At 40.3% G+C, this 27,038-nt stretch overlaps 1 protein-coding gene across 2 annotated transcripts; it reads left to right on the forward strand.

Annotated features, from left to right (window-relative positions):
- Positions 1 to 35: 35 nt before the first annotated feature.
- On the forward strand, positions 36 to 26,742 carry ATPAF1 (ATP synthase mitochondrial F1 complex assembly factor 1). 2 transcript variants are annotated; one of them, XM_061121986.1, is made up of 9 exons: positions 36 to 382; positions 3,698 to 3,806; positions 7,122 to 7,166; positions 7,799 to 7,861; positions 11,471 to 11,521; positions 12,679 to 12,726; positions 15,875 to 15,970; positions 17,523 to 17,630; positions 23,912 to 26,742. In XM_061121986.1, the coding sequence occupies exons 1-9, from the start codon at positions 51 to 53 to the stop codon at positions 24,104 to 24,106; spliced, it is 1,047 nt and encodes a 348-aa protein (XP_060977969.1). In that variant the 5' UTR covers positions 36 to 50; the 3' UTR covers positions 24,107 to 26,742. The 2 variants fall into 2 exon arrangements, with proteins under 2 accessions (XP_060977969.1, XP_060977970.1); XM_061121987.1 differs by lacking the exon at positions 17,523 to 17,630.
- Positions 26,743 to 27,038: the final 296 nt, after the last annotated feature.

Raw genomic sequence — 27,038 nt, forward strand, 5'->3', positions numbered from 1 at the left:
AAGCGCGGAACCTCGTTGTTGCAGCGCGGGCGCGGCGGACTCGGAGGACGATGGAGCGGGCGCGCGGGCCGCGGGCCGAGGCCGACGCACCCGGGGAGGAGGAGGAGGAGGAGGTGGGAACGGCCATGGCTGCCGTGGTGGCGGCGGCGGGTGGCGCGGGCCCGGCCGTCTTGCAAGTGGCCGGCCTTTACCGCGGCCTGTGCGCAGTGCGCACTCGCGCCCTGGGCCTGGGGCTCGTGTCAGCCGCGCAGCTGCGCGTGTTCCCGGTGCGCCGCAGCTCCGGCAGGCCCGCCGGGGGAGCCGACGGCAGCGGGGTCGCGGACGAGCTCGAGGCCAACCCCTTCTACGACCGCTACCGCGACAAGATCCAGCAGTTGCGCAGGTGTGGGCCCGGCCGGCGGCGGGCGGGGAGGAGGGGCGGCGCGCGGCCCGCACTTCTGGTGTATCTGTATCCGGCGCTCTCAGTCCTTCCAGCAGCCCTGCCAGAGGACCTCTGTTTCTGTCCCCACTCTAGATCACACAGCTAGTGTGAGAGCCGGGAGTCTCTACTCCAGTTGTCTTTTTTTTTTTTTTTCCCCCCTGCTTTAGTTCTCAAAACGCTGAGGTCGACTCTTAGGGGCAGCCCTTAAGGGGCAGGCAGCTCCGGGAGACCTGTCCTCATTATCGAAATGGGAAAGTGGAGCTCTGCAGAGAAGAGAGTTGCTCAAGATCAAACATTGAGTCAACTGAAGCTTGACCTAGAACTCGGGGTCCCAGGCTTCTAGCTAAGGACCCTGACTACAAGGAAAGGAGACTGGGATGGGAGAAGGACATCAAAAAGTAATAGTGTCACAGTTGGTTCTCAGTTGGACCCTCATTAAGATGAGGAACTGAGGATCAGAGAGTTAGAAGCCTGCCAAAGGTCACGCAGCTGGTTAGGATTTGTCTGACTTGGAATCCCAGGTTCCTAAGACTACCCTCCACCTTCTAGAGAGAAGGTCCTAGACGTAAGAGGTAGATATAAGGGGGCATGGTGTGTCCAAAGAGTTCAACTGGGAAGAGCTGAAGGAGATCAAAAGTGAAAATTGAAAGAACTTGGGAGAGAACCTGGCAGGGTGGGCAGGCAGTTGTCTTAGGAAGGAAGACCTAAGACTGCTCCTATAACTTCTCTGAGTTCCATCATTTCTACTTCCACAGCCTTAATGCACTGCACCATCTTCACCTAGAGAATTGCAGTCATCCTCTGACTAGTCTTCCCCTCTTCCAGCCTTGGACCCGTCTACCCCTAGTCCATGTCACTGCTATTATAGTGATCTTTCTTTGAAAGAATAACAGAATAAATAAATATTTTTGCTTTCCTTCAATAGCATTTAGATATACTCAAGTATTTGTCTTTTTAAAAATTTCTTCTTGAGCTTCATTCCCCTTCAGTCTTTTCTCACTGATCGCTTTCACAGACAAGCATCTCAGAAGAGTGGTCTACATATACTCTTGAGTATTTCACAGTTCCTGTTCATTCTTATTCGTGAACAAATGAATGACTGGTTTTACTTTCCTTCCTCACTCAGTCGTTGCTGTCAGTATTTACACTACTGTTATCTCCTGAAGAGTGGCTTTCCAAGGCACCCCAGACTTTTGGATAATGTCCATATCCTTAGTGTTCCATACAAGGCCTTCATGCTCTAGTACCTGCCAGTCTTCCTAGCTTTACCTCTTACCAAAACTTCCTTTGAACTTTGTGGCCTAGCACAAAGGAATAAAGGACTGGTGTTGGGAGCAGATGTTCCAGGTAAGGAGAGCAGCAGCATAAACAAAGGTACAGCAGCATAAGACCACCTCAACCATTTAGGATTATTTGAGCAAATTTTCATCATAATACTTGTAGCACTCTAATGTACATATTTACTTGTCTTTCTGTCCTACTAGGTGGTACACTCGTTGAGGTAGGTACTCTTTCTTATGTGTTTCTGTATCTCTAGAACCCAGCAAGTTAACCAACAGGCAAGAGACAAGAAGTCAAGTTTGTTGAATGAGTGAAAGGGAGACAGGAAGGGATAAGTCCTAAAAGAAGTTGAGTGAGAGGGAAGGGAAACCTGTGTGCCTACAAAAAGAAAAAAGAAAACATGAAGTAGAGGGAAAGGGAGGTATGAAATGAAAGCAGGACCAAAAAAAAAAGAGTCAGTAGAACCTGTGCCAAACTAAGGAAAGGGGTGAGACAGAGCATAGCCGTGAGGCCCAGGACCAAACAGGTAGTGTCTCTCCTGAGATAGTTTAGAAGGAATTATAGTCCTGATTGGCTAGTGCTGGAGCATGGTCACTAAACCCAGGTTCTTGGAGCACCAGCCACAAGTTCATTGTGAGCCAAGGGCAGGACAAGCCTGTGTGCCCTGCTGACCCCACTCCAGTCTAGCCCCTGGGTTTTTGCATCACACTACACAGGTGAGCTACAGGATTTCATCTAGCTTTAGCCCCAAGGTAGGTAGGACATGCACAAACGAGCATGTCCAGAGAGCAGGTCCACAGTAGAGAAAGATTTACACAGCACATATTTGAAGAGGGGCTAGAAAAAAGCAAAGAATTTTAACCTAGAGAAGAAAAACTTAAGAGGTGACATAAGAGCAATTTTCATGTACTCATAAATAAACTAGATATTTTCTCTCGTTCCTGGCGGGGTGAAAGATGCAGAGGGGTAGACAGAGACTCGGAATGTTTTCGCCATAAAATATGCCCAGGGTGGAGTACACGACAGGGCACTGCTGCCTAGGCCACCCCTCATCCTCTCCATCCACTCACTGGCAACACTGACCTAGGCCCTGGTCAGGCAAGATGCCACACCCTACCAGCTGGGGCCCCTGGTGCAACTCTTCATCCGGGACGAGTTGGCCCTCCCTGGAGGGGAGGAAGATCTGCCAGAATACATGGCAGTGAAGGCAGTGATGTTCAATGTCACCTCCAGAAAAGAGTTGTACAGAGAAGGAGCACTCAGCGATATCTTGACCAAGAAGAACTCCACCACAGGGGTGACCAGGATGTTTTTAGATCCTGCAGACCTCACCCATAACACTATAGGTCTCATGGCCCAGGAGCTGGAGCCCCTGTATGACATTTTCACCAGAGTGTACACAACCTGAAGAGTTCTTAACAAATGGCAGCCCCAACCTGAACTTCAGGCCTGAAGACCAGCCCCATTTTGACACAAAGGACAAATTCTGATGTTCCATCAACATGTTCTTTGGAGAGAGGATCAGAGGAAACTCGGGTGCTAAATCTGCAAAATAGGCTGCCTGAAGCGTCTGGATCACCAGGCTCTGAATGGAGATTTGCCCTAGTAGGGGAGGGAAGGGAGATGGCTGAGAATTAGATGTGTTCCAGTAAAAGCTGGACAGTGGGATTCCTGTCTGAGGAGGCGACCGAGAGAGATGCCCACAGAGTACCTTTCCTGTCTTGAGGATTCAAATTCCAAGTACCTGAGAGACCAAGCCCTGTGGCACCCTAGGGAATATCCTGCAGGAGAAAAATGTTACACAGGCTCCATGAGGATTAAAAATAGGTGAATAAGTGGATTTCTTTGTCCACTTTCTTGATTTGTAGGTCTGTGCTCAGGGTAATTAAATTAAGACAAATGATGTCTATGCCCCATCTCTGAAAGTGAAACATGGTGTTTTGTTCAAAATCCAGAAAGGCCCAGGTGGTTTAACCTTTTGTTTACCTTTATCAGGTCTGACCCAGCTGCTTTTGAGTCCAGACTGGAGAAGCGCAGTGAGATTAGGAAGCAGCCAGTGGGGCACTCCAAGCAAGGTGACTTTATCAAATGTGTGGAACAGAAGGTAAGACCTGCCCCTTTGGGTGTTGTTGGCACACCAATACTCTGCACCACCATGCCTGACCCTTATCCTGGGAATGGGCTCATTGAGGGGTCAACTGGATAAACTGAACTCACTCTATGTTTACTCAGCTCAGTCTCCATCTGTAAATGGTATTCTGCTCTTTTTGGCAAGGTATTAGAGTCATGGTGGAGATATAAGGGGATGAAAATTATAATCTCTGCTTCCAAGGGGTATAGTTGAATGGTCAAGGCAAGATACACATGACAACAGCTGTGGGAATTAGGGAGGAAAAGGTGCTTAATACATATTAGCTTTTATTATCCTTAAACAAGAATCAGAGCTGGGGAAAAGTATCTTGAAAGCTGTGTACAAGTAACACTCCCTATTTGCAGGTTCTGCATCCACAGATTTCACACCTGTGGATTCAACCAACAGAGGATTGAAAATATTCGAGGGCAGGGTAGGAAACTCTAGAAAGTTCCAGAAAGCAGAACTCCAGTTTGCCACTTGCAGGCAGCTATTTACTTAGCGTTTATTGTATTTATAACTATTTATATAGAGTTTACATTGTACTAGGTATTATAAGTAATCTAGAGATGATTTAAAATGTATGGGAAGATGTGCATAGCTTATAAGCAAATACTATACCATTTTATACAAGAGAATTGAGCACCTACACATTCTGGTGTCTTCAGGGGTCCTGGAACCAATCCCTGACTAATACTAAGGGACACTTGTATAGGAAAATTAATCTAATGCAGTGCTTCCACACTTTTTGACCATGACCCAGTAAAAAATATATTTTACGTTGCAGTTCTTGACACACATATGTATATGATTATAACTGAAACAAAATTTTTACAAAACAATACTTACTATTATTGCATGGAATGCACTCTTAATATTATTTTCATCTTTTAAAAAATCCTTGGCCATAGTCCACTAAATTTATTTCACAACCTATGATTTGAAAAATACTAATATAGGGTGGTACACAGAACAAATCCAAGTAGGCGGGACCAAAGCCAGGGAGAATATATCTAGATGTGGGCTGCATGGGCCTGAATAAGGTAGTTACAATGGAAAATCGGGTTCTATATTGTAAAAGGATAGGTGTTTCTTTTACTTGGAGAATAACTTTTTGCCTTACTTGATCAGTTGTGAATGACTCTTTAAGGCCCCAAAGACTATAGCCTGCCAGGCTCCTCTCCATGGAATTTTCCAGGCAAGAATACTGGAGTGGGTTGCCATTTCCTATTCCAAGAGATCTTCCTGACCCAGGAACCGAACTCTTGCTTCTCCTACATTGGCAGGTGGATTGTTTACCACCGGTGCCACCTGTGAAGCACCCTCTTTTGGCTTGGTATCCCAAATTTTAAGAGTTCATTCAGTCTTAATGATTGGTTGAGTTAATTAGAATCAGAATAGTTAATGGATTAATCATTATAAGGTTGAGGAACAAATTCAACCTCTTATGACAAACCTAGTTTACACTTTTGTATGAACCGACAACTCTACTACAAATATTTTATCTATTGTAATTTCCTAAAACATTTATAGTCAAGATTACAAGTTAATAGCTATTGGAAATATTACTGTGTTATAAACTTTCAATATTATATGGGAAAGCTTTTTGTCCCCTTTTGAAATAAGACTTAGAAATTCACCTTTATGATGACAAGAGCAGAATAAGTAAAGATTAAATTTAAATTGTGGCAATTCTTAAGTAAATATTCACTTACTGTCTTTCTTATCTAGCTGGAGAAAGGTTAATGACTAATGAGTCTATTTCTAAAGCCTTTTCTTTGAGTCATTGGTTCCCTACCACATAACACCAAATATCCCCTTTTTGTAATAAATTGTATTTAATTCTCTCTGTTCTACCCTGAAATGAAATGTAGACAAGATAACCCACCTACCCATGTAATGTCAGGGAATATAATGCCTTAATTTTAATATTAGTTTTTAAAAAATGCAGATAATAGTATGTAAGTTCTTAGACACAACTATGCTACGAGACCTAATGAAGTCATCAGGTACTTTCACCTCTATGTAAAGTTGCTATGAATACTTACGCAGCAAATGCCAACTGGTACGAGTTGTTATGTTGGTAATTATAAAAACTCCCAAACAATAGTAGTGTTGTTATCAGTGACTCTCATGAGATTCCACAATGTATTGGTACAGTCTTCTCGCAAGTTACATGTAGTTGCATTTCTGAAAAATTCAATATTAAAACTGTTTAAAAAAAGGAAGAGGAAGGGATGGATGGAGGAAGAAAAGAAGAAAGGTAGGTCTGGCTAGACATTGAAAAGTTGTATGAGATGAGGGAAAATTCTTCATTATGTAGAATTCACCTGCAGAATTGCAGTTCATTTGGCACTACTGCCCCTCCAATAAATGCAGGTGGAACCATCCAGTCAATTATTGTGACAACAACAGCAACAAAAAAGTCCCCTTAGATTTCCAGAGCACCTGTAGTAGAGATGCTTTAAATGTTTCATTAATTGCTCTTGAAACTTTGGCCCATAGGGTGTATCCGGTAGGTTTTTCTATACCAGACTTTTGTCTAGTTTGTAGGTACTGGTTCTATAGACATCATTTATGAAAGATTTGGATTCATTAAAGCACAGAGTAATGAAAAACAGTTTAATCCAGAAAGTATGTTTCAGTTTCAGATTTCCAGGTGTGGATTGTGCTCTCTGAAAGATAATCATGAACTGAGAAATTGAATGGAAGACTCAGTATAACCCATCCCTACTATCAGAAACAACTCCAGATAGGATTTCCTGCTGTGGCCTTTATCTGAGAGTGAGTTAGAAGAGAAAATTATCACTTTCAGTTTTTCTTGGCCTTTTGTGAGAGGGAGTCTTAATTTGAGGGTGGGAATACATTATAATATGGATTACCGGAAAAGACTCGATAGTCTGCTGAGGATGCCTGCCTTCAGAAGTGCTGTCACAGATGAGAAGCAGCTTGGAAAAGACATCATTCCATTTCTCATCTCCTCTGTGGCTCACTGGGAAGTGGAGCACAGGAAACCTAAGCAGGCTTGTTCTGGGAAGGAGTCCCTTATCCAGGGATTGAATGGATTCTCAGTACCAGTAGAGGGTGTTTACTGACAAAGAGGTTTCTCATCTCTGCATCTCAGAATCAGTCAAAAGTTGTCTCACAAACAATAACTCTTAGAACAGTTACTATATAGAGTGGAGAGAAGTGAGTTCTTAGGTGCAGCATTACTAAATGAGGTTTTGGCAGCTCACCTAGGGAGGGTGGTCTTTTAGAGTAATAATCCTGTCCCATCCTGTATTTCAGACACTGGGGAAACAGCCTGTGAGCAGAGGATTCACTAAGGACAAGGTAGGTTTCTAATTGAATAGCCAAGTCTGAAGTCATGTGGAACATTTATAACAGGAGACTGCATATTTGAACGTATGTACTGTGGTTCAGTGTTTTTGTGCTTTTCTAACTGTGGAGATTAGAAATATTTCTATGAACTTTTGTTATGACTTTGTTATGGTTTTATTATGACTCCTACATAGTGTGGGTCCTGGAGCACTAGAGGAAATGTAGTGATACCTTTCCTGTCTATAGGAAATAGTTTTTAAAAATCAAATAAATACATGTTTACTCTGTCATTTAACTTGCAAATAAGGAACCATTTCTGTTAAAATAGCAGTTAAATTAAAGATAACAACTGAACTTTCTCCTCTTACCAGCTTCAAGCTGCAGCGTGAGTGAGTGTGAAACTTTTGGGAAATCCGTGCAAATAGAAATGGAAATAGAAATACCTGAAAATAGAACTGTGAGACCTGTCTGACCCTGTTGGCTGCCTTCTCTGAGCTTGTGGGTTTTTAAATACTCATTCTCCACTTACTGAAGATCTGCTTTACTGTCCTAACATGATGCTTCCTATAAGGCTTACAGATAGAGTTAAGCTGTTTTGTTTTTTCAATTGTAGGTGTTAACTGCCTTTTATTTTTTCCTTTCAGACTCTCAGTTCAATCTTCAACATTGAGATGGTGAAAGATAAAACTGCAGAAGAAATAAAACAGGTAATGAAAGAAAATGAATTGGCATACTTTTTGGAAATATGTGCTTTGTGAACCAAATCTGAAGGCGGAAATGAACATACGTTTCCTGATACCTCTTCCTAGCCAAAATGAAAGGCAGTCATTGAAAGCAAAAGTGATGAATTACATGAAAAATAGTGCATAAGAACACTTGGTCTCACTCCTGTATGTCTAATTAACTCATTTCCCCTTTCTTTTTCATTCCTGTTGTCTGCCTCTTATTTAAAATCATCACTGCTCTCTCCCCGGATGACTGTATTACCTTTCTAAATAGGTTTCCCTGCTCTTACTTCTTTGTCATATCCTCCTCATTCAATCCTCCTGAAGTTCTACTCATAATGTATTGGTTAAGAACAGACTCTAGAACCAAGCTGCCAGTTTTAAGTCCAAGCTCTGCCACTTAACTAGCAGAATGACTTTGATAAGTTAGTTAACCTTTCTAGGTCTCAGGTTCGCTATCTGTAAAATGGACATAATAATACTACTTACTTCATGGAGTTATTTGGGGAGTCAAATGAGTTAATATTTACAAAGTACTTGGAACAGTGCCTGGCACAGAATAAATGCTGTATTTGTGCTTTTAAATAAAAGAATAAAAATAAAACATGAAGTAACCTGCTCTCAAATATTCAGTGACTTCCCGTGTTCCTTTGTTTGACATTCAGAGTCCTCCATTATTTTAGGACCTTCTGCAGGAAGCCTTCTGGTTACCTTCTATCAAAACACTTGTGATCTGTTGCACTTGTTTGGTCATTCCATATACCTTGATTTGTATTGCTATTCACATTTGCATGTCTGGTTCTTTTTTCTATAATTAGAATATAATAAGCTATTTATTGTCATTCCTTATAGTTCCATAATTCTATTTTAGGTAGATTGAGAGAATCAATAATAAAAGTAGTATACTGTGTGTCAGGGGCTGTACTTAGTGCTTTATATGCACTGTTTCATTATATTCTCATAACCCCCTTATAAAGTAGGTGTTATTACAGGGAACTCTGCTCAATTTTATGTTCAGTTCAGTTCAGTCGCTCAGTCATGTCCGACTCCTTGTGACCCCATGAACTGCAGCACTCCAGGCCTCCCTGTCCATCACCAATTCCCGGAGTCCACCCAAACCCATGTCCATTGAGTCAGTGATGCCGTCCAACCATCTCATCCTCTGTCAACCCCTTCTCCTCCTGCCCTCAATCTTTCCCAGCATCAGGGTCTTTTCAACTGAGTCAGCTCTTCGCATCAGGTGGCCAAAGTATTGGAGTTTGAGCTTCAACATCAGTCCTTCCAATGAATATTCAGGACTGATTTCCTTTAGGATGGACTGGTTTGATCTCCTTGCAGTCCAAGGGACTCTCAAGAGTCTTCTCCAACACCACAGTTCAAAAGAATCAATTCTTCTGCGCTCAGCTTTCTTTATAGTCCAACTCTCACATCCATACATGACCACTGGAAAAACCATAGCCTTGACGAGACGGACCTTTGTTGACAAAGTAATGTCTTTGCTTTCCAATATGCTGTCTAGGTTGGTCATAACTTTCCTTCCAAGGAGTAAGTGTCTTAATTTCATGGCTGCAATCACCATCTGCAGTGATTTTGAAGCCCAGAAAAATGAAGTCAGCCACTGTTTCCACTGTTTCCCCATCTATTTACCATGAAGTGATGGGACCGTTTATATATAAAAATCATGTAATTATGTATAAGAACACCTAAATGGGAAAATAATTTGAAAAAGAGTAGGTATATGTACATGTGTAGCTGAATCACTTTGCTGTACACCTGAAACTAACACAGCATTGCTAATCAGCTGTCCTCCAATATAAATAAGAAGCTAAGAAAGGAAAAAAAAAACATAAAATTTTTTTAAAAACTAAAAAAATAAAGTAGGTACTATTATCCCCAATTTACAACTGAGGAAATTAACTTGAAGCGATAAAGTAACTTACTTAGTGATAGAACTAGGATTCAAACCCATGTCTGTTTGACTCTGCATCATATTCCCTTAGAAGAAGTTGTACCAGTTGCTATGGGTGTCCTTGGGTACTGTATCATTCATTTCAGCAGGCATTTATTAAATGTCAGCCTCTGTGCCAGATATAGAAATAAATGAGGGACCCCTCCTCTCAAGGAATTTCAGCCTAGTGAAAAGACAGACACGAAAATAAAAAGAGAACAGCACAGAGTTCTATCTTCTGCTAATTTAGGCCTAATACGAAGTCTCCAGGAAACTTCAAACTGCCTTTGGGTAGAAGTGCCAATAGAAAGTGGACACCAAGTATGTCATGTCCTTTAGGGGAGAGAAAAGCCAGGCCCAGGAGGCCTGACCATTACATGACAAATATCATTCCAACCTATATTTTTAGATACAAATTTGTGTTTATTAAAATAATTTTGAGTGCCCAAGGTCAACTATGTTAGGAAATATCTATCAGTCTCATATATTCAGTGTTGATTCATAAACTATCTGCCAATATAAATTAAATAAAAATAAGCAGGACATGCTGTCCTTGAAATGAGGAGGCAGTATTTTGACATAAAAATAGAAAGGCATAGCGATCTTAGGCTGCACTGATAAGGTGATCTGCCCAGGTCCTAGGAGGTAATATTCCTTCTGTGCTTTGTGATGGTGAGATCTCACTTTGATTAGTGTCTTCAGTTATCCCCATCCCATGTTCTTGGGGATGTTGACAAAGCAGAGCAGCTCTGAAGGAAGGTGACTCATTCTTTAGCACCAGCTTGCTTAGGTATCACATTGGCTCTGATGCCTTCCCTAACTTCTGTACCTTTGCTAATGCTTGTCCTTCTCTGCTTGGAATGTCTCTTATCATCTCTCCTACCTGTCTATCTTCCCAGACTCCCCATTCATCTGGCTAACTCCTGATCATTCTTCAGGACATAGCTCAAGTGTCCCTTCCTCTGGTACTTGTACCCTAAATCGGGTTAAATGCCTCTTTGTTGCCCTCAGAGCACGTTGGCTATGGTTTGCATTGTAATTCTGTTGTGCTAAGTACGAACATTATTTCAAATAATGTTTCAAATTATTTTTTCAATATTATTGAAATTATTATTTCAAATAATTATTTCAAATTCACAATAATCCCATGAGGTTGATGGTACTGGTATTTTATCAATGATTATATTGTTGTTAATTAGTCATTTTCAGGAGTTTGCCCAAAGTAGCATAGCCAGCAAATGACAGGAGCTGGGATTTGCACCCATATCTGCCTGACCTTGAGACTCTGGGTTCTCTGAGAGGGCCCACAGATGGCTGGTCATTGTGGGTTTGGGGACAGAAAATATGGAAAAAAGAATATGTCTGTTATACACAAAGCACGTCTTAGAAGAAATGATTAACAAGGTCATAGAATCTGTTTCTCTGACAGGAATTTGCTACTAAGAGTTACAGTTTAATCATCTAGAAGAGTAGATGCTATTAAATCTTTTTTGTAATCATGTACAAGTAATAAAAGTATTACGTTGGATTTTCTTCCCTGTTAGCAAATAACGTATTACTCTGAGCAATGAAAGCTGTCGCTGCTCCTTGGTGCAGATTGAAAAGATGACCAATGGGTCACAGACACTCTCTTTTTTGTACAGATTTGGCAGCAGTATTTTGCAGCAAAAGATACAGTCTACGCAGTTATTCCTGTAAGTACTTTGGAGGGGGAAATGAAAAGTGTTACGGCATGAGGGTCAGGGCTCTAACCTTAGTAGGCAGTTGCTTTTACTGTTCTGTGTTTATTGCCTCTTGAGAACCTACATTTATAGCTCTGAGGGTTTTTATTATGCCCTGAGCACCAAAGATTGGGAGCTCCATATGGTATATTTATGGCTCTTGTTTTTCCTCTTTCTGGTTTAGAAATGTCTCTTTGAGTCAAGTCCCTGACAAGGGAGTATGGTGTAAGTTTATGTTGCTGAGCAATTTCCAACTGTCTTTTATTTCTTTTTCGTGTTTTCCAATCAAGCTGTTGGAATTTAGGACAGGTCCTCAAGCATACCTTCCTTCCCTTCCTGTCTATAAGTGACCTATCCCTGAGCTGACTTGGAGCTTCCCAAGCTTTTGAGGCATCTCCCTCCTCAAAATTGCTGCCTTGGAGATAGTCGCGGGCCACTGCTTGACCATTGAAGATCTGTGACTCAGAAGGAATGCTGCTGACTTCTGGTTTAGTGTCCTGCCGCCCTCTCCCAGAAGAAAGCATTTAATGTTCTCGGTTATCAGCTAGTTCGTTAATTGTTCTTCTCTGAAGAGGAAGTAGCTTTAGGTTAAGTTTATATCAAGTACACAAATGTACACCTAGCTTACACGTGTTAAGTTTCCTCTTAAGGAGGAAAATGTACAGATGGAAAAATAAAGCCAGGCCTTTCGGTTGTTGTTGAAAGTATTGCTATCTTTTTTTCTTTCTTCCTCTTTTACATATATACCCTTTCCTTTCATGAGTTCAACAGCCAAAAGAATCTGTGCTTTTCATGTTATTTTAAATCTCTAATACTGACTCATTGTTTGAGCAGGCTTTCTTAGCTCTCCCTCATACAGACTCAGTGACTTATTGTCTCTGACACTTGGCAGAGTCCCCTGAAGAGTTTAGAGCATTTGGAGTATCCACTCCTCACACATAATTCTGATACTGAATAAGAAAGTGTACATCTGGTTTTTCCTCTCTGTTGTAAGAGGGGTTTGTAAATGATGCAACTTAAGATTGTTTTAGTTGTATTTTAGTTCTGGAGTTCAGTCTTGGTGACTTTAAATGTGATTATGACCTTTTTTATTTTCTTGTCTCTGAATTTTATTCTTTTCTAACCTACAGAAAGAAAAGTTTGATTTGATTTGGAACCGGGCTCAGTCCTGCCCAACAGTAAGTTTCCAATGACCATATGAGGATTGCTTCTCAGTGCTGCCAGACAAGGATGTTTTCTAACCATTCTCGTCATGCTCCACGCTATCACACATTGTATAGTTATTTAACAAAGATGCTTACATGTTGATTATACTGATAAATGAGATTTTTTAACCTTAGCCCTAACTAACCTTATGGGTTTGCCCAGTAAGTCTGTGGCTGTTTAGCGCTCTGAAACATCTCAGCCCTTACTGATATGGATCTTAATCTATTAATATAAGTGGAAAAAAAGAATGTAAGTGAATGTTGGAAGCAACACTTGAGACCTTAATCTTTTCAGCCTCCTCTAAGTTTCTCTTCTCTTGGCAGTTTCTTTTCAGTTTTGGCTATGCTATTTTGATTATATATATCTGAAAGGAATTATGAAATTGTTGCTGGAATAGTGAGCTGCCAGAAGACCTAAGAGAAAGGGAATAGGTGAGGTGCGTCTGCTGACTTGGTGTCTGTACTGATTTCTAAGATTCTCAAAAAATGCTTCTAAACATTGCTGAGAGAAAAAAACATCTAAGTAAATGGAGAGATATACTGTGTCTGATGATTTAGTATTGGCATTTCTCTCCAGATTGATCTCTAGATAAAATATAATCCCAATCAAAATCTTTATAAGCTTTTTTTTTTTTTTTTTAAAGAAATTGACACACAGACACACACATACAGAACTGACAAGTCAATTTAAAAAACTTGTTTGGATATCCAAAGGATCTAGAGTAACAAAACAGTTTTGAAGAAAAAGAGCAAAGTTAGAGAACTTACATTACCTGATTTCTAGACTGTGATTTCATAAAACTACAGTAATTAAGACAGTGTAGTAATAACATAAAAACAGACACATAGATCAGTGGAGCAGAGTAGACAATTTGGAAATAAACCAATATATGCATGGTCAGTTGTTTTTCAGCAAAGTTGCCAAGGTAATTGGGGAAACAATAATCTTTTCAACACATGTCCAACAAATTGTGCAGAACAATCTGAGTATCCGTACACACACAAAAAAATGAACCCTTACCTCACACAGTATCCAAAATTAACTCAAGATCTAGAAAAAAAAATCTTAGGTTGAATATTAGTCACATAGCCAAAGGGTACAAGTAACCCAAGAGTCCAGTGATAGATGAATGGATAAATAAAATGTGGTATATACATGTAGCAGAACATTATTCAGTCTTGTAAAGGAAGGAAATTCTGACACATGCTACAGCATTCATGAACCTTAAAGACATAATGTGAAGTGAAATAAGCCAGTCACAAAAGGAAAAATACTATATTATTCCACTTATGTGAGGTACCTAAGATAGAATGCAAATTAAAACCACAGTGAAGGCTTCCCTGGTGGCTCAGTGGTGAAGAGTCCATCTTCCAAAGCAGGGGACACAGGTTTGATCCCTGGTCCAGGAAGATACCTGGGCTATGGGATAACTAAACCCCTGCACCACAACTACTGAGATTGTGCTCTGGAGCCTGGGAGCCACAACTACTGAGCCCCTGAGCAGCCACAACTGCTGAAAGCTGTGTGCCCTAGAGCCCATGCTCTGCAACAAGAGAAGCCTGCAAATTACAACTAGAGAGTAGCCCACACTCCCTGCAACATGAGAAAGCCTATGCAGCAGGGAAGACCCAGCACAGCCAAAAATAAATTAATAAATTAAAAAACCACAGTGAGATACCACTAAGATGACTAAAATTAAAAAGACTGACAATACCAGGTGTTGGTGAGGATATGAAACAACTGGAACTCTAATATATTGCTGATAATAGTATAAAATGGTGCTACGACTTTAGAAAGCAGTCTGGCAGTTTCTTTGTAAGTTAAGCATATACCTGCCATACTACCTAGCCATTCTACGTCTACATATTTTCCCAAAGGAACTGAAAGCTTACATCCATTCAGTGACTTCTACACATGTATAAGCTGTTCATGGCAGCTTTATTGGTATTAAGAGATGCTGAAGATATCCAAATCTATCACAGGTGAAAGAGGAAAGAAACTGTGTGTACAAAGAAGTATAGATTCTGTGGTTCCATTTCTATGAAATTCTGGGAAGCCTGACCAGTTGTAACAGAAACCAAGTCAGTGGTTGCTTAGGAATAGTTGGAGAGAGGGAGGGGTGCATTACAAAGGGATTTTTGGGCATGATAGATACCTTCACCTTCATTATATTGGTTGTGATAATCATGTTGACTGTGGTTTCACAGTATACATGTGTCAAAACTATTGTACACTTTAAATATGTGCAACTTAAACCTCAAATATACCTCAAGAAAGCTTAAAAACATTTTTTTCTCCATGAGGTAGGCACTATGGTTATCTCATCTAATATTAGTAATAACAAAACGGAACCTTAGTGGTTGGCAGTAAGGAGACAGTTCCATGACTAATACGTATTATGCTGATTATACTGTTTTGTTCTGGCATCAGTCTCTTTACCACTTCTCCCCAGTTCATCTTGAGCATAAAATTAATCATCTCGGTGATTAGAGCCATACTTCAGTATCAGCCCCAGCCAGTAGAATATGAAGTGATTATAATAATTCTAGCAAAAATTAATTCAGCAACATGAGGAAGTTTAGAAATTGAAAAAGACCAAAAAGTTTATCAAAAGAAGGATGGGTAAAATTGTGGTAAATATCTATTGTCAATTTCCATATAACAGTGAAAATAATGAATTAGTAATATTTACCAACGTCAGTAGATCTCAGAAGTATGATGTGAAGTAAAAAAAGCAAGTAGCAAAAGTATACATATAGTTTGGTAAGATATAAGTTTTTAAACATGCAAACAGTACTGTTTCTTGTTTTTGGATGTATACTTACACACTAAAAGTATAAAAACCTGGAAGGGAATGACAGGTACCAAATGCAGGTTAGCTGTCATTCTAGAATGGAATTAGAATGGGTTTACATAGACAGCTTCAGTGAATCTCTAATACTTTCTTTCTTAGGTGGGTTGGGAAGTGTAAGAGTGTTATATTATCACATATGAATTTTAAAATACAACAGAAGTTTAAAAACCAAATGTTGAAGAAATGGAGTGAATGACACAGGTCTTGGACATAGAGCAAGAGGTTTTATTTATCCACCTGTCTCCTTGTGTATTCATTTCCCACAGTTTCTCTGTGCACTACCAAGAAGGGAAGGTTATGAGTTTTTTGTCGGGCAATGGACAGGTACTGAACTCCACTTCACTGCACTTATAAATATTCAGGTAGGTGTCCTGTGTTCATCTCTTCGGGGAAAGAGGCCTACCCCTCTGTGGGACTAAGAGCCCTTGCTAAGACTTTTAAGACAGAATATATACTGACTGCCAGCAGCATTTACTGTAGCATTGATCAACTGTCATACTTCGTTAGGCTAGCTTCTTAGGTCCCACCCAGTACCTATGAGTCATAACCTTAAGGTAGGTTCTGTGTCTTACATGTGTTTTATTAACCAGATCAGCACTATCTAAAGTGCCCGATGCATGTTTTTCATTTCATAGATGTTATTTTGTTTGCTTCCATCCTTCCTTCCTTTTTCTTCGTTTTATTCCCAAATACTAGATTAAGAAGTTTGATCTGAAGCATTTGAAGCTTTTAAATAAAAGTATTTCAAATGAGATAATCACTAGGATTGTCAGTCTTTATTTGTAGGCCAGATCTGGGAAAAACAAGAATGGATTATAACAGCTTTGCAGTTGGGATGAAGGGAGCACACAACAGAATGAGAATTTTCTTATGACTTTATCCCTTGTGATTGTATCAAAATATTGTATCATGTTTATTTTTTAAAAAAAGAAAAGAAAAAAAATAGCAAGCTTAGAGAAGTTAGTTCATACTGCTAATAAGTCGTAGAGCTGGGTTTGCTTGACTCCATGTTATTGACTCCAAGTCTGTGAACTTAACCATTATACTGTTTTGGAAACTATGCTAGGACTACCCTCCTGAAGTCCATATACAGGTATAGGAAAAAGATCCAGAAACATAATTATGATCAAAATGGTAGTGTATCTATAGAAATAATGTTCGGGAGAATTGAGAGGCTACACTATTACTAAGAGAGCCCTAGCAGTAATTAGGTATTGGTAATTAAAAGGACTTTTTCTGAAATTTTAAAGATGAAACCCAGAGACCTTTTGAATGTATGGTTGTTTCCTCCTACACTATATGAGGGCTTAGGCTTTGAACCCAGCCTCTCTTCCTAGTCTGAACTGAGGTCTGGTAACCACTGCCCTGTCCATTCTTCAAGAAATTATGATGTTCCAGTTCTTTTTCCCCCTTTCTCCCACCCAGATTATATTTTAAAACTGCACATTACAAATCTGGCCCATGTGCAAACTCTCCAGCTGTTTGCTACAGCTTAAAAGAGCTCAGTCTTCAGAGCCAGCCAAGGGGAGTAGATTTCAACTGTGAAATGCACTAGTCCATAAAAGTGGCAATTACACAGGCATATTGCTTTCTTTAGAACTTGATTTGGTAGCTGCTCGTGTCGTTTTGTTTTTAAATATATGGCCATGATGAAGGATTCACTGCCTACTGTAAACATTTTCTGGGAAAAAAGCCAAACCTTTTTCAATTGAGGACACAAATTACACTGTGCAAACTGTCAGTTTTGCTGTGACTTGGCAAACCTGACCATCCCCACGTACCAATCCTCCAACTCACTAGCCACTCAAGGGACTGTTAAGAGCCAGAATTTCCTCCAGACTCTCCATTGCTGTGAAATTGCAGTTTTGTTGTGGTGGTACCTTATTGAGTCTTGATAAGTGTTCCTCCTTACAGACCCGAGGGGAAGCTGCGGCCAGCCAGCTGATTTTATATCACTACCCTGAACTTAAGGAAGAAAAGGGCATAGTGCTGATGACAGCAGAAATGGATTCCACATTTCTGGTAAGAATCAGCTTTTACCTTTTTGCATTTATCTGGTGGCCCTAAAGGTATTCTTCTGCCAAACCTCATGAGAAGTAAAATTCCAAAGACAAACATAAGAAACATACTTGTTTCTTACGTAAATTGACAGTAATTTTGTCTTGCTCAAGCTCTTCCAATTGAAGTTAGTACAGATTCTCATTCATTTATTCACAGTTTGAAAGTCCAAAACCTCTGACCACAAAATTTTTTCATAACTCCTTTGGTCACCAAACCTTATCTAATTTGAACTTATCTGATAGCTGTGTCTTCACTGTAACTTCACTTTGATGTGAGGCCACTGATAGTCCTTATTAATCCTACTCGGTGTGGAATATTCTTGCATTTTACAAGGGAAATATTAATGGATTATGAGTGTTACATAATACAGTTATATGGTATCTGCATTTGTTATCTTACTAAAATCCAATAATTCTAACTCTAAAACACATCTGGCCCATGGGGTTTCAGGTAAGAGGCTCTAGACAAGTAAATGGCTTCTTAAGTGTACAGAAGAGTTCAAAGTTTAGAATAGTTCTTAACCTTTTATCTTTCTCCACACTGTTCACATGTAGAGCTTTCATCATACATAGTGTTTTTCCTTCCTCCTTTTCCCATTTCCTGGGATAGAGCATTGACCATGTGCCTGTAGGTAATGATGTCTGTTGTGTTTGTTTTCTGAATGTCCAGGACCAGGAGCAATTTTATGATTGCTGTTCAGCCTCTTTGTCTAGTCCTTGCTCATTTCAGTCTCATTTATCCAGCAGTGTTTTTAAGTTCAGGATGTCCTCAAGATAGTGGGCCCATTAGTGCCTTTTCCTCCTGAGGTTCTTTATTATAATACCCACTGATTTTTCCTCTCTTTTACCAGCTGCATACAAGGAAGGGAAAAGTGATGGTACTCAGCTAGTATCGCATAGTCATAGTAAGCCCCAAGTCTAGGTCGTAATTGATGTCTCCTTCACTGTCTGTTAGTCCTGTCTCTTATCAGTCTCACTTCTCCCATTCTTCCTTCTACTCATCACACTCAACTGGAAGTCACCCAAAATCCTATCCAGAAGAATGGAGTTGCCATTAACTGAGACAGACAAGACTGCAGGTGGAACAGGTTTGGGAGGAAGATCAGGAACTGAATTTTGGACACATTAAGTTTGAAGTGCCTATTAGATAATCCTAATAGGTAATTAGGCATATGAGTCTGAAGTTCAGGGGAGAGGTCCAAGCTGAAGAGATGAAAATAGGAGTTGTCAGCATAAGATTGTTATTTACAGCCATGAGACTGAATGAAATCACCAAGGAAGTTAATGAAGGTAGAAAAGAGAAGAGGTCTAAGAACTGAGCCCTGGAGCAATGAGGAAGCATCAGCAAAGAAGATGTAAAAGAAAGAGTCAGTGAGGTAGGAGGAAAACTAAGATGGTAGAATCCCCTGGAGGCTAAGATAAAATGTTTCAGGGAATACGGGTGCTGAGCCAGCAGCTCACATGCTGGTAGGGCAAGTGAGATGAGGACTGAGAATTTATTAGAAGTCATTGGGGACCTCTATGGGGGCAGTTTCAAAGGAGGGATAGGACAACAGTGTATTTGGAGTACATTTAGGGAAGGTTTGGGAGAGAAATTAGAAAAGTAAGCATAAATTTGTCTTTTTTTTTATATATAAATTTGTCTTTGAAGGAATGTTTCTGAGAAGAAAAAGAATGGGGAGTAAGAAGTGGGGATGAGAGTGGGTTTTTTGTTTTGTTTTAAATGAGAGCCTTGTATGTATAAGCTGATGGAAAGGTCAGGTAAAGAGGAACATATTGAAAATGCAGGAGAAAGAGAGTTGTTTAAGTGGTGTTTTGAATGGGTAAATCTTGGGACTGAGGGGTTAATCTTTGCCAGAAATGTAGCAAGAGAGAAGCCAGGATATAAGGACACATTCAGTTAAGTGGATAGAGGTAATGGTAGCTTGTAAGATGTTCTCTCCAGATTGCTTAGTGAAAAGAAAAATCATTAGCTGAGAGTGGGGATGGAAGAATAGATGTTGGATATTTGAGTAGAAAAGAGAAAGTGTGAAATTGTTGTCTAGAACATGAAGTAAGAATGTGTTCTATACCTTTAAGTAGTTGAAGAAACAAAAACTAAAAAAGTAATATTTCATGGCCTGTGAAAATTATATGAAGTTCAAATTTCAATGTGTATAAATAAAATTTTATTGGAACACAGCCATGCTTATCTTTACATATTATCTGTGGCTGCTTTACATCTACAGCAGAGAGTTGAGTAGCTGCAACAAGAGACTGTAGGGCCGTAAAGCCTAAAATATTAATGGTCTCTCCCTTTCCAGAAGGTGTTTGCCGACCTGTGATCTAGGAAAAAGGAAGAGAGAATGGCTGTGTGGGAATGAGATAAAGGACTGAGAGTTGGGTTTACCTAGGGTTATGGTTTAGCCAAGTGATGTAATGAAGTAAGACAGGGACCGGGAAGTTAAAGGTGAATGCAAAGAAATGACTGTAATTATTGACAATGGAGTGTGAGTTGGGTAAAGAGAGAAGTGGAAACATAAGAAAGATGAAGAGACAGTAGGAACTGTGAGTCCTGCTTGAGGTAAAAGGTTTTTTTTGGGTTTTTTTGACTTGCAAAATTTTTATTGCTGTATTTAGTTGTGATCTGTTCTCTTTTTTTAATTTATTGAAGTATACTTATTTTACAGTCTTGTGTAGTTGAAGGATTTTTGAAGTTGGGAGTGACTGTTAAATATAGGAAATAGTAGACAGTGTGAATTTTGAAATTGAGCCTTGGAGGGGATGTAGTTACCAATAATGATAAAATTTAAAACTTGACCACAGACAGGAGTGAGTGACACAGAGATGGTTTTGTATTTTCTGATCTTCAACAAAGCATGACATCTAACCATCTTAAACATGGTTCCCGTAATTATTAAAATTTGCTTCCTAGTCTTAGAACATTCAACAGCATACCAGACGACATACATTTGCCTTGTATAAATCAACCTCTGAGTTTCTAATGTAGTACAGAATTAGACATGTTAAAATTTAGTGTAGAGATACATGATTCAGAGATGGGAAACCTAGAAATGTAATATAAATATATGATCCTCTGCATACTCATGCATACATTTATTTTAGGCATTGTGTTTCCAAATACAGTAAAGCAAATAGATAGAAATACATGGAATCTATAGGTTTCTTATAAACTGATTAGTTTTGATGATGAAAATTTAGTATAGCATTTAAAAACCTTATTTGGTTCCACATGTGTGTGTGTGAGCAGATGATTTCATTGGAATGTAGTAAATGCTAGGAGAAAGACATGCACAGCTTTGGAGGGGTCAGGGGAGTGTTCTGACACAGAAGAATGAAGAAATGACTCCTGAACTGAACCTCAAAGATTAGAAGGAGTTTAGCAGTATAAAGTGGGGAGGGCAAAGGGAGAGGGGAATGTTCCAGACAGTGGGAATGGGATACGGAAATGCTAGGAAGCATAAAATGACTTGGAGTATTACAGTTTGCTATCACTGATATATTAAAAAAGGAAATTTGGTGGATTGTGTTCAGAGGATTGACTTTATCCTGTGAGCACAGAAAGATGAGGAGTTGACCCATAGAGAGTTGGATTTTGAGACCATTAACCTTAAGTATTTGCTTCCTAAACATTTTTTAGTTCTAGCCTGGTCAGTGTGATCATTTAAAATGCAGTTGCAGTAGTCTGGGCAAGAGGTTATAAAGACCTTAGCAGAGTAGAGAAGGAAGAGAGAGAATGACCTCAGAAATGTATAGGGAATAAAATGGGCAAGACTTGGCACTTTATAGGTATTAGGATTGAAAGAGAGGGAGGAATCAGGTCTGTTAATATACCTCCTTGTTGAGCAGCATAGGGAATTAATATGTTTATCTTCTTGAGTCTTGGAAAGGGAAGAGACTACTTTTTCATGTCGAGAATTAAGGGAATAAAAGACAAGGGGCAAATGAGTCGGCAGCGGCTGGGGTGCAGGGGAGCTTTCCATAATCCTCCATGAGAGACATTTCTCCATGTCTTAACTCTCTTCCCATCATTCTAGTGGTCTTCAAACAAGTGGTCAGAGTCCTTTATCCACACAAAATCTTATTATGTAAAACCCCAGGATATAACAGCTGAAAGAGAGGTGAAGGGACTGAGGCACCTCCACAGAGGCCCTAGGACTCTGCAGCTTGAACAGCACTGTTCTAGAATGAACACAGCTGAAATTACCCTTACCTCCACCATCCTGAGCCTCAAAAGAAGTTAACTGTCACAGTCCCTACAGTTCAGGGCCTCAGAGAGTGGTGACATCTGCCTCAGATTATGCACTTGCTTAAAAAATGGTCTGTCCTTGAGACATGTTTGAATTTAAAAGGTAAAAATGATGAAGTAGAGTTATCGACCTTAATTATTTTGCCCCACCAGAAATAGTATCAGGGTGACGTGGAGGGAGTACCAGCCTGGGAGTCCAGAGATCTAGTCCTTGCTTTGCCACTTGTGTGCCACATGACCTTGAGTCCATCCTTGACCCTCATCTGCTTTGGTTTTCTGGTCCATTAAATGAGGACTGGATGATCTCTAAGGCCCCTTCCTGGTCTAAAATGCTATTAATTTGAAATAGCCAGCGATTTGGAAAATGGCTTTTGATTGAAGATCCAGTCTCAGAGATCAGTACCTGCTTATGAGAAATGACCTGCAACCCATGGGAGGGAATGGAGGTGAAGCAGCCTGTGGTATTTATAAACCCATTTTCATCACTCTGTAGCTAGACATAGCACACTTTTGACAGTTTTAGTAGGAATTTTCCATTATCATTTGGGGTTGGATTTTGGCTGTGTGAACATTATAATGATGAATAAATGCCTCTGATCAGCTAGCACTAGAGAATGTATAGGAAGCAAAGTAAGAGTTTTTGAGGTAATTCTTTTGTAAGATTTCAAGAGTGTAGCCTGTATTTTGATCCCACTTGTGTTACAGTGGTCAGGTCACCATTTTCCTGCTCCTGAGCTTTAGAGAAGGTGGCCTCTTCTTTTTCCTGGGGCTTTGCTGTGGATTAGTTAGAAATGACTGCATAGCAAATTACTACTCCAAAACTTTGTGACATAAAAAAATAAATATTGATTACCTCACAGTTTCTTTGTGTCAGGAGTTCAGGCACAGCGTAGCTATGTGGTTCTGGCTCAGAGTCTCATGAAGTTGCTGTCAGGATATTGGAAAGGGCTACTGTCATTTGAAGGTTGATTGGGCTTGACGATCCACCTCTGACCCCACTTGCATGGCTGTTGGCAGGAGGCCTCATTTCCTTGCCATGTTGGCTTCTCCATAGGCTACTTGAATGTCCTCATGACATGGAAACTGATTTTCCCCAAAGCAAGTGATTTGAGATAGCAAGACAGAAACCATGATGTCTTCTGTGACTGAATGCCAGAAGTCCTTTTTCATCATTCCACTTTAGTCCGTTTGTTAGAAAGCAAGTCACCAAGTACAACCATCACTCACAGAAAGAGAAACAAGGCTCTATCACAGGGAGAAAAAGTGTCATGGGGAATTCCTTGGTGGTCCAGTGGTTAGGACTTCATGCTTTCACTGCTGATGGCTTGGGTTCATTCCCTGATTGGGGAACTAATCCCACAGGTTGTGTGGCCCAAGAGAAAAAAAAAGGATGTCATAGACTTTGTGGACAATTTGTTAAAACTACAGCTGGCTTTGGCACCACTTTTTTGACTGAGGTGGTATGAGGAATAGGTTTTATTCAACAGTATGTCTAGTTAGTCAAAACCTTAGTACCAGCTCACAAACTTAGTTCTTAGAGCTGGAGAGCTGGTTAACTATTGCTCTTTTTTTTCCCCTTGAGATATACTTAACAGTTACTAAGGAACTGAATGAAAATGGAATTTTTTTTAAGAGGGAAATTTTTAACATATGCATTTATTTATCAGCAAGCATTCACCAGATTTCACTATATGCAGGGATGTAAAACAGGCTCATACTGTGAGGAATTCACATAAGGGTAGACAGACAAAAAAGAAAAAGAGGAAACAAAGGACAGATACAATATTGTCTGATACATGCAATGCTAGAGGAAGAGTAGACTAATTTGGGTACACAGAAAAGGGGCACCTCACCAAGACTTGGGATGTCAGGGAGTCAGGAAGCTTTCTGGAAGCAGTGACTCTTGGGCGAGAGCCCCCACCTGCCACAGGCCTTAGACACAGAGCTGTGTGGCCCTGTGCTGGAAGGGACTCACTGTTCTTTCTACCTTTCAGAATGTTGCTGAGGCACAGTGCATGGCCAACCAAGTTCAGCTCTTTTATGCCACGGATCGAAAAGAGACCTACGGGCTAGTGGAGACCTTTAACTTCAGACCGAGTGAGTTCAAGTATATGTCTGTCATCGCGGAGCTGGAGCAAAGCGGACTTGGAGCCGAACTGAGATGTTCTCAGAGCCAGGATAAGACTTAGGGATGTCAGGTTGGCTTACAGAGTTTTCTGCTCAGCCCTGGATAGTCCTGAGTCTACCCACCCCTTGAACTCTCGGAGGCTCAGTATCTATAATGAACCGTCTCTAAGGAGTCGCCCTGTGCGCTTATTTGCAAGAAGTAACGTGGAGGTGAGCCCTGTTACTTGATATTCAGGAACAAAGATACCCAAACATTCTGATAACTATCTCCCGACATACTTGAAGTTTCCTTTTCAAGTGTTTGAGGTCACATCCAGAGACAATCGGAGATCCACAAGATGGTTGACTTAATTTTATGCACTGTAGGAGTGTATTTGTTCTCTGGCCATTTTGACTGCACAGCTCTAATAATTAGTTCCTCACCTTTATAAACTGTGACAGGATAATAAGCTTGAAGACCTGCTGTAGTTAGACGTGGTCTTTGCATACTCTTCCCCACTTGGCCAACTAAAGGCATAACCCAGTTAGACCCTCGAACAACCACATATTGCCATCAGGATTAAGAGTCTATCTAGATGCTCCCAGAATTGCTGGTGGTATAGCTGGTTTGGAGTATCAGCAGTTTTCAGGTATATTAAACACACAGGTACAGTGCCTGCTGCCTGCATATTTTTAAACCATAATTTGTGACACCTGCTTCTCTGACTATTCTGCCTGTTGGAAGCTGTGTATTTGGAGGGGCTGAATTGGTGCAATATAAATAAATCAACTATTTTGTAAAGAGAGGATCAATCCAGATTTGCTTTTTGTTTTTTAAACAACTCTAAAACCACGCCAATATTATATTAATAGAAAAGGAAGCAAATGTACCCTATTGTGTGTGGGGGAAAATGTAGCAATAAAATAAAGTCTGGCTTATAATCTTTGTTACACTAAATAGTGAAGTCTAAGCTGTGTGCTGTCCATTGTGTCTGTACCGTGGGCTGATCTCATCAAAGCTCATCTTGGGACTCAGCCAGTTGCTTAAAATAACAGGAAAAAAAAAAAGAAGCTGTCCAACACTAGAAGCTCAGGTTTGGCTTACAGTATCCCTGTTGTGGCTCCAAGCTCAGTGATAGAAGAGGATGGCAGTAACACACCAGCCTTCTGAACGCGAGGCCTCAGAGCACCCCCCTAGCCCACTCTTGTTGTCAGCCACCTTTATTATAATGTTTTTCCTTTTCTTCATCTAACATGTTCCACTTTGCTGCTCCTGCCTATGGTCTGGCGAACAACGCTGAGCATGGTGTGTGGGAATATAACCAGGATTTGCAGTTTATGTGTGTTTCATTTATTACTGGAGACTTTTTATAGCTTGAGCTTGTTCCCAAGTCCTTTAAATGGGATTGGACTTCCCATTATTTTCTGAGCTGGGTTTCTTTTGTTGTACTTCTGAATCTGTATGTAGAAAGAGACAGCGTTTGCTTAACCTGGAAAAATTACTGGTCTTTCACAATCTCTAAAGGTTAAGCTATTTCCTAATGCAGATTCAGGCCTCTTTTGCTGACATTTCTTTCCTTCTTTCTTTTTTTTTTTTTAAAAGAAACGAGTCTCGATGTTTTGAGTCCTAAGAATGTTTGATGTTCAGTGGAATTACTTTCATAGATATGTTTCCTTTTCCCCTCCAGATGGCCCCAGTCTTTAGCCTTAGTACCTTTTATAACATGTCTACCAGAGGATGAGAAAATGATGAAGAAATAAGTCAGAACTGACTGCTCATTTTATGTTCCTCCCAGCTTTGCCCTAAATCACCGGTCGCCAGAGAAGGGCCTGTTCATGGCCAGTTACATCAGATGTGATCAAAGTACTATCTGTTTCTTCTTTATATTTACCTAGCAAGATCTGGCAAAGAATGACAAGAAAATTGTCAAATTAATCAGTCCCCTGGTATAGTGTGGTGTTATAGAACGTGGACAGGCTTTAGAGTTAAGTGAATCTGGGTTCAGTGTTGGGATTCATTAGCTCTAAATGTTGAACAAATTATTTAAACTCTCTAATTCTGTTTCTCCATCTGTATAATGAGAATAATAGTATCTACCTTATGGGATCATTGTGAGAATTACATTAACGTATATAAAGATTATAGTAGAGCTTAATAAATGTCAATTCCCTTCTTCCCTACTTCACCTCTCACTAAAGACCCACACAAATTAGTATATCAGATGTAGATCATTCTTTATTCCAGTTTTAAGAGCAAGCCTTATCTCACTGGTTCTCAAACTTTAAGTTGCAGTGGAATTACCTAGAGCACTTTAGAATGTAGACTCCCAGGTCCCAAACTCCAACCTGCTGAAATGCTGGGAATCTCTAGTTTAATATTGCTCCAGGTGATTCTGATGAAGATAATTAGCCAGTTACACTTTGAGAACCACTGCCTTATCTGTTCTTCACAAAAAATCCACATTAGCCAGGTCTCTCCTTCCTGTGGACGTTAACCATAGAATCAGCTTCTTTGGCTCTTTGCCTCCTATAATGGTCCCCTTGGCGTACCCTATGTTATATTTATTTATGTATGTGTCTTTTCCCCCCTAGACTGTGAGCTCCTTGAGGGCCAGGGGTTCAACCTCCATTTCCAGCACCAAGGACATGGCTTAGAACATTGAAGATACTCAGATTTTTGTTGAATAAATAAATGACATGGATTTTAGCCAAAACATTATCTTGTTCGTGTATATGCCTTATATTTAAATAGTTTGCACTTAAGAGATTCTCTTGACACACATAAGTGAAAAATTTACTGAGTAGAAATATTTGCTAATCAAGACAGCAAGGTAAACAAGCATTCTCTGTATCTCAGCTAAATCTCCTGCACTTCTGTGGTGGGCTGCCTGCTCAGTGCAATTCAGCAGTCGTTCCAGAGGACATCCTCTACAACCTCCGACGTAGGTGCTGACGCCGGAGGGTGAGCGTGGTGATCCCTGCACTCAGGCTGTGTTCCGGCCCCCAGCTGCGTCT

The sequence above is a fragment of the Dama dama genome, chromosome 20 (genome assembly GCF_033118175.1).
Source record: "Dama dama isolate Ldn47 chromosome 20, ASM3311817v1, whole genome shotgun sequence".
Lineage (NCBI taxonomy): Eukaryota > Metazoa > Chordata > Mammalia > Artiodactyla > Cervidae > Dama > Dama dama.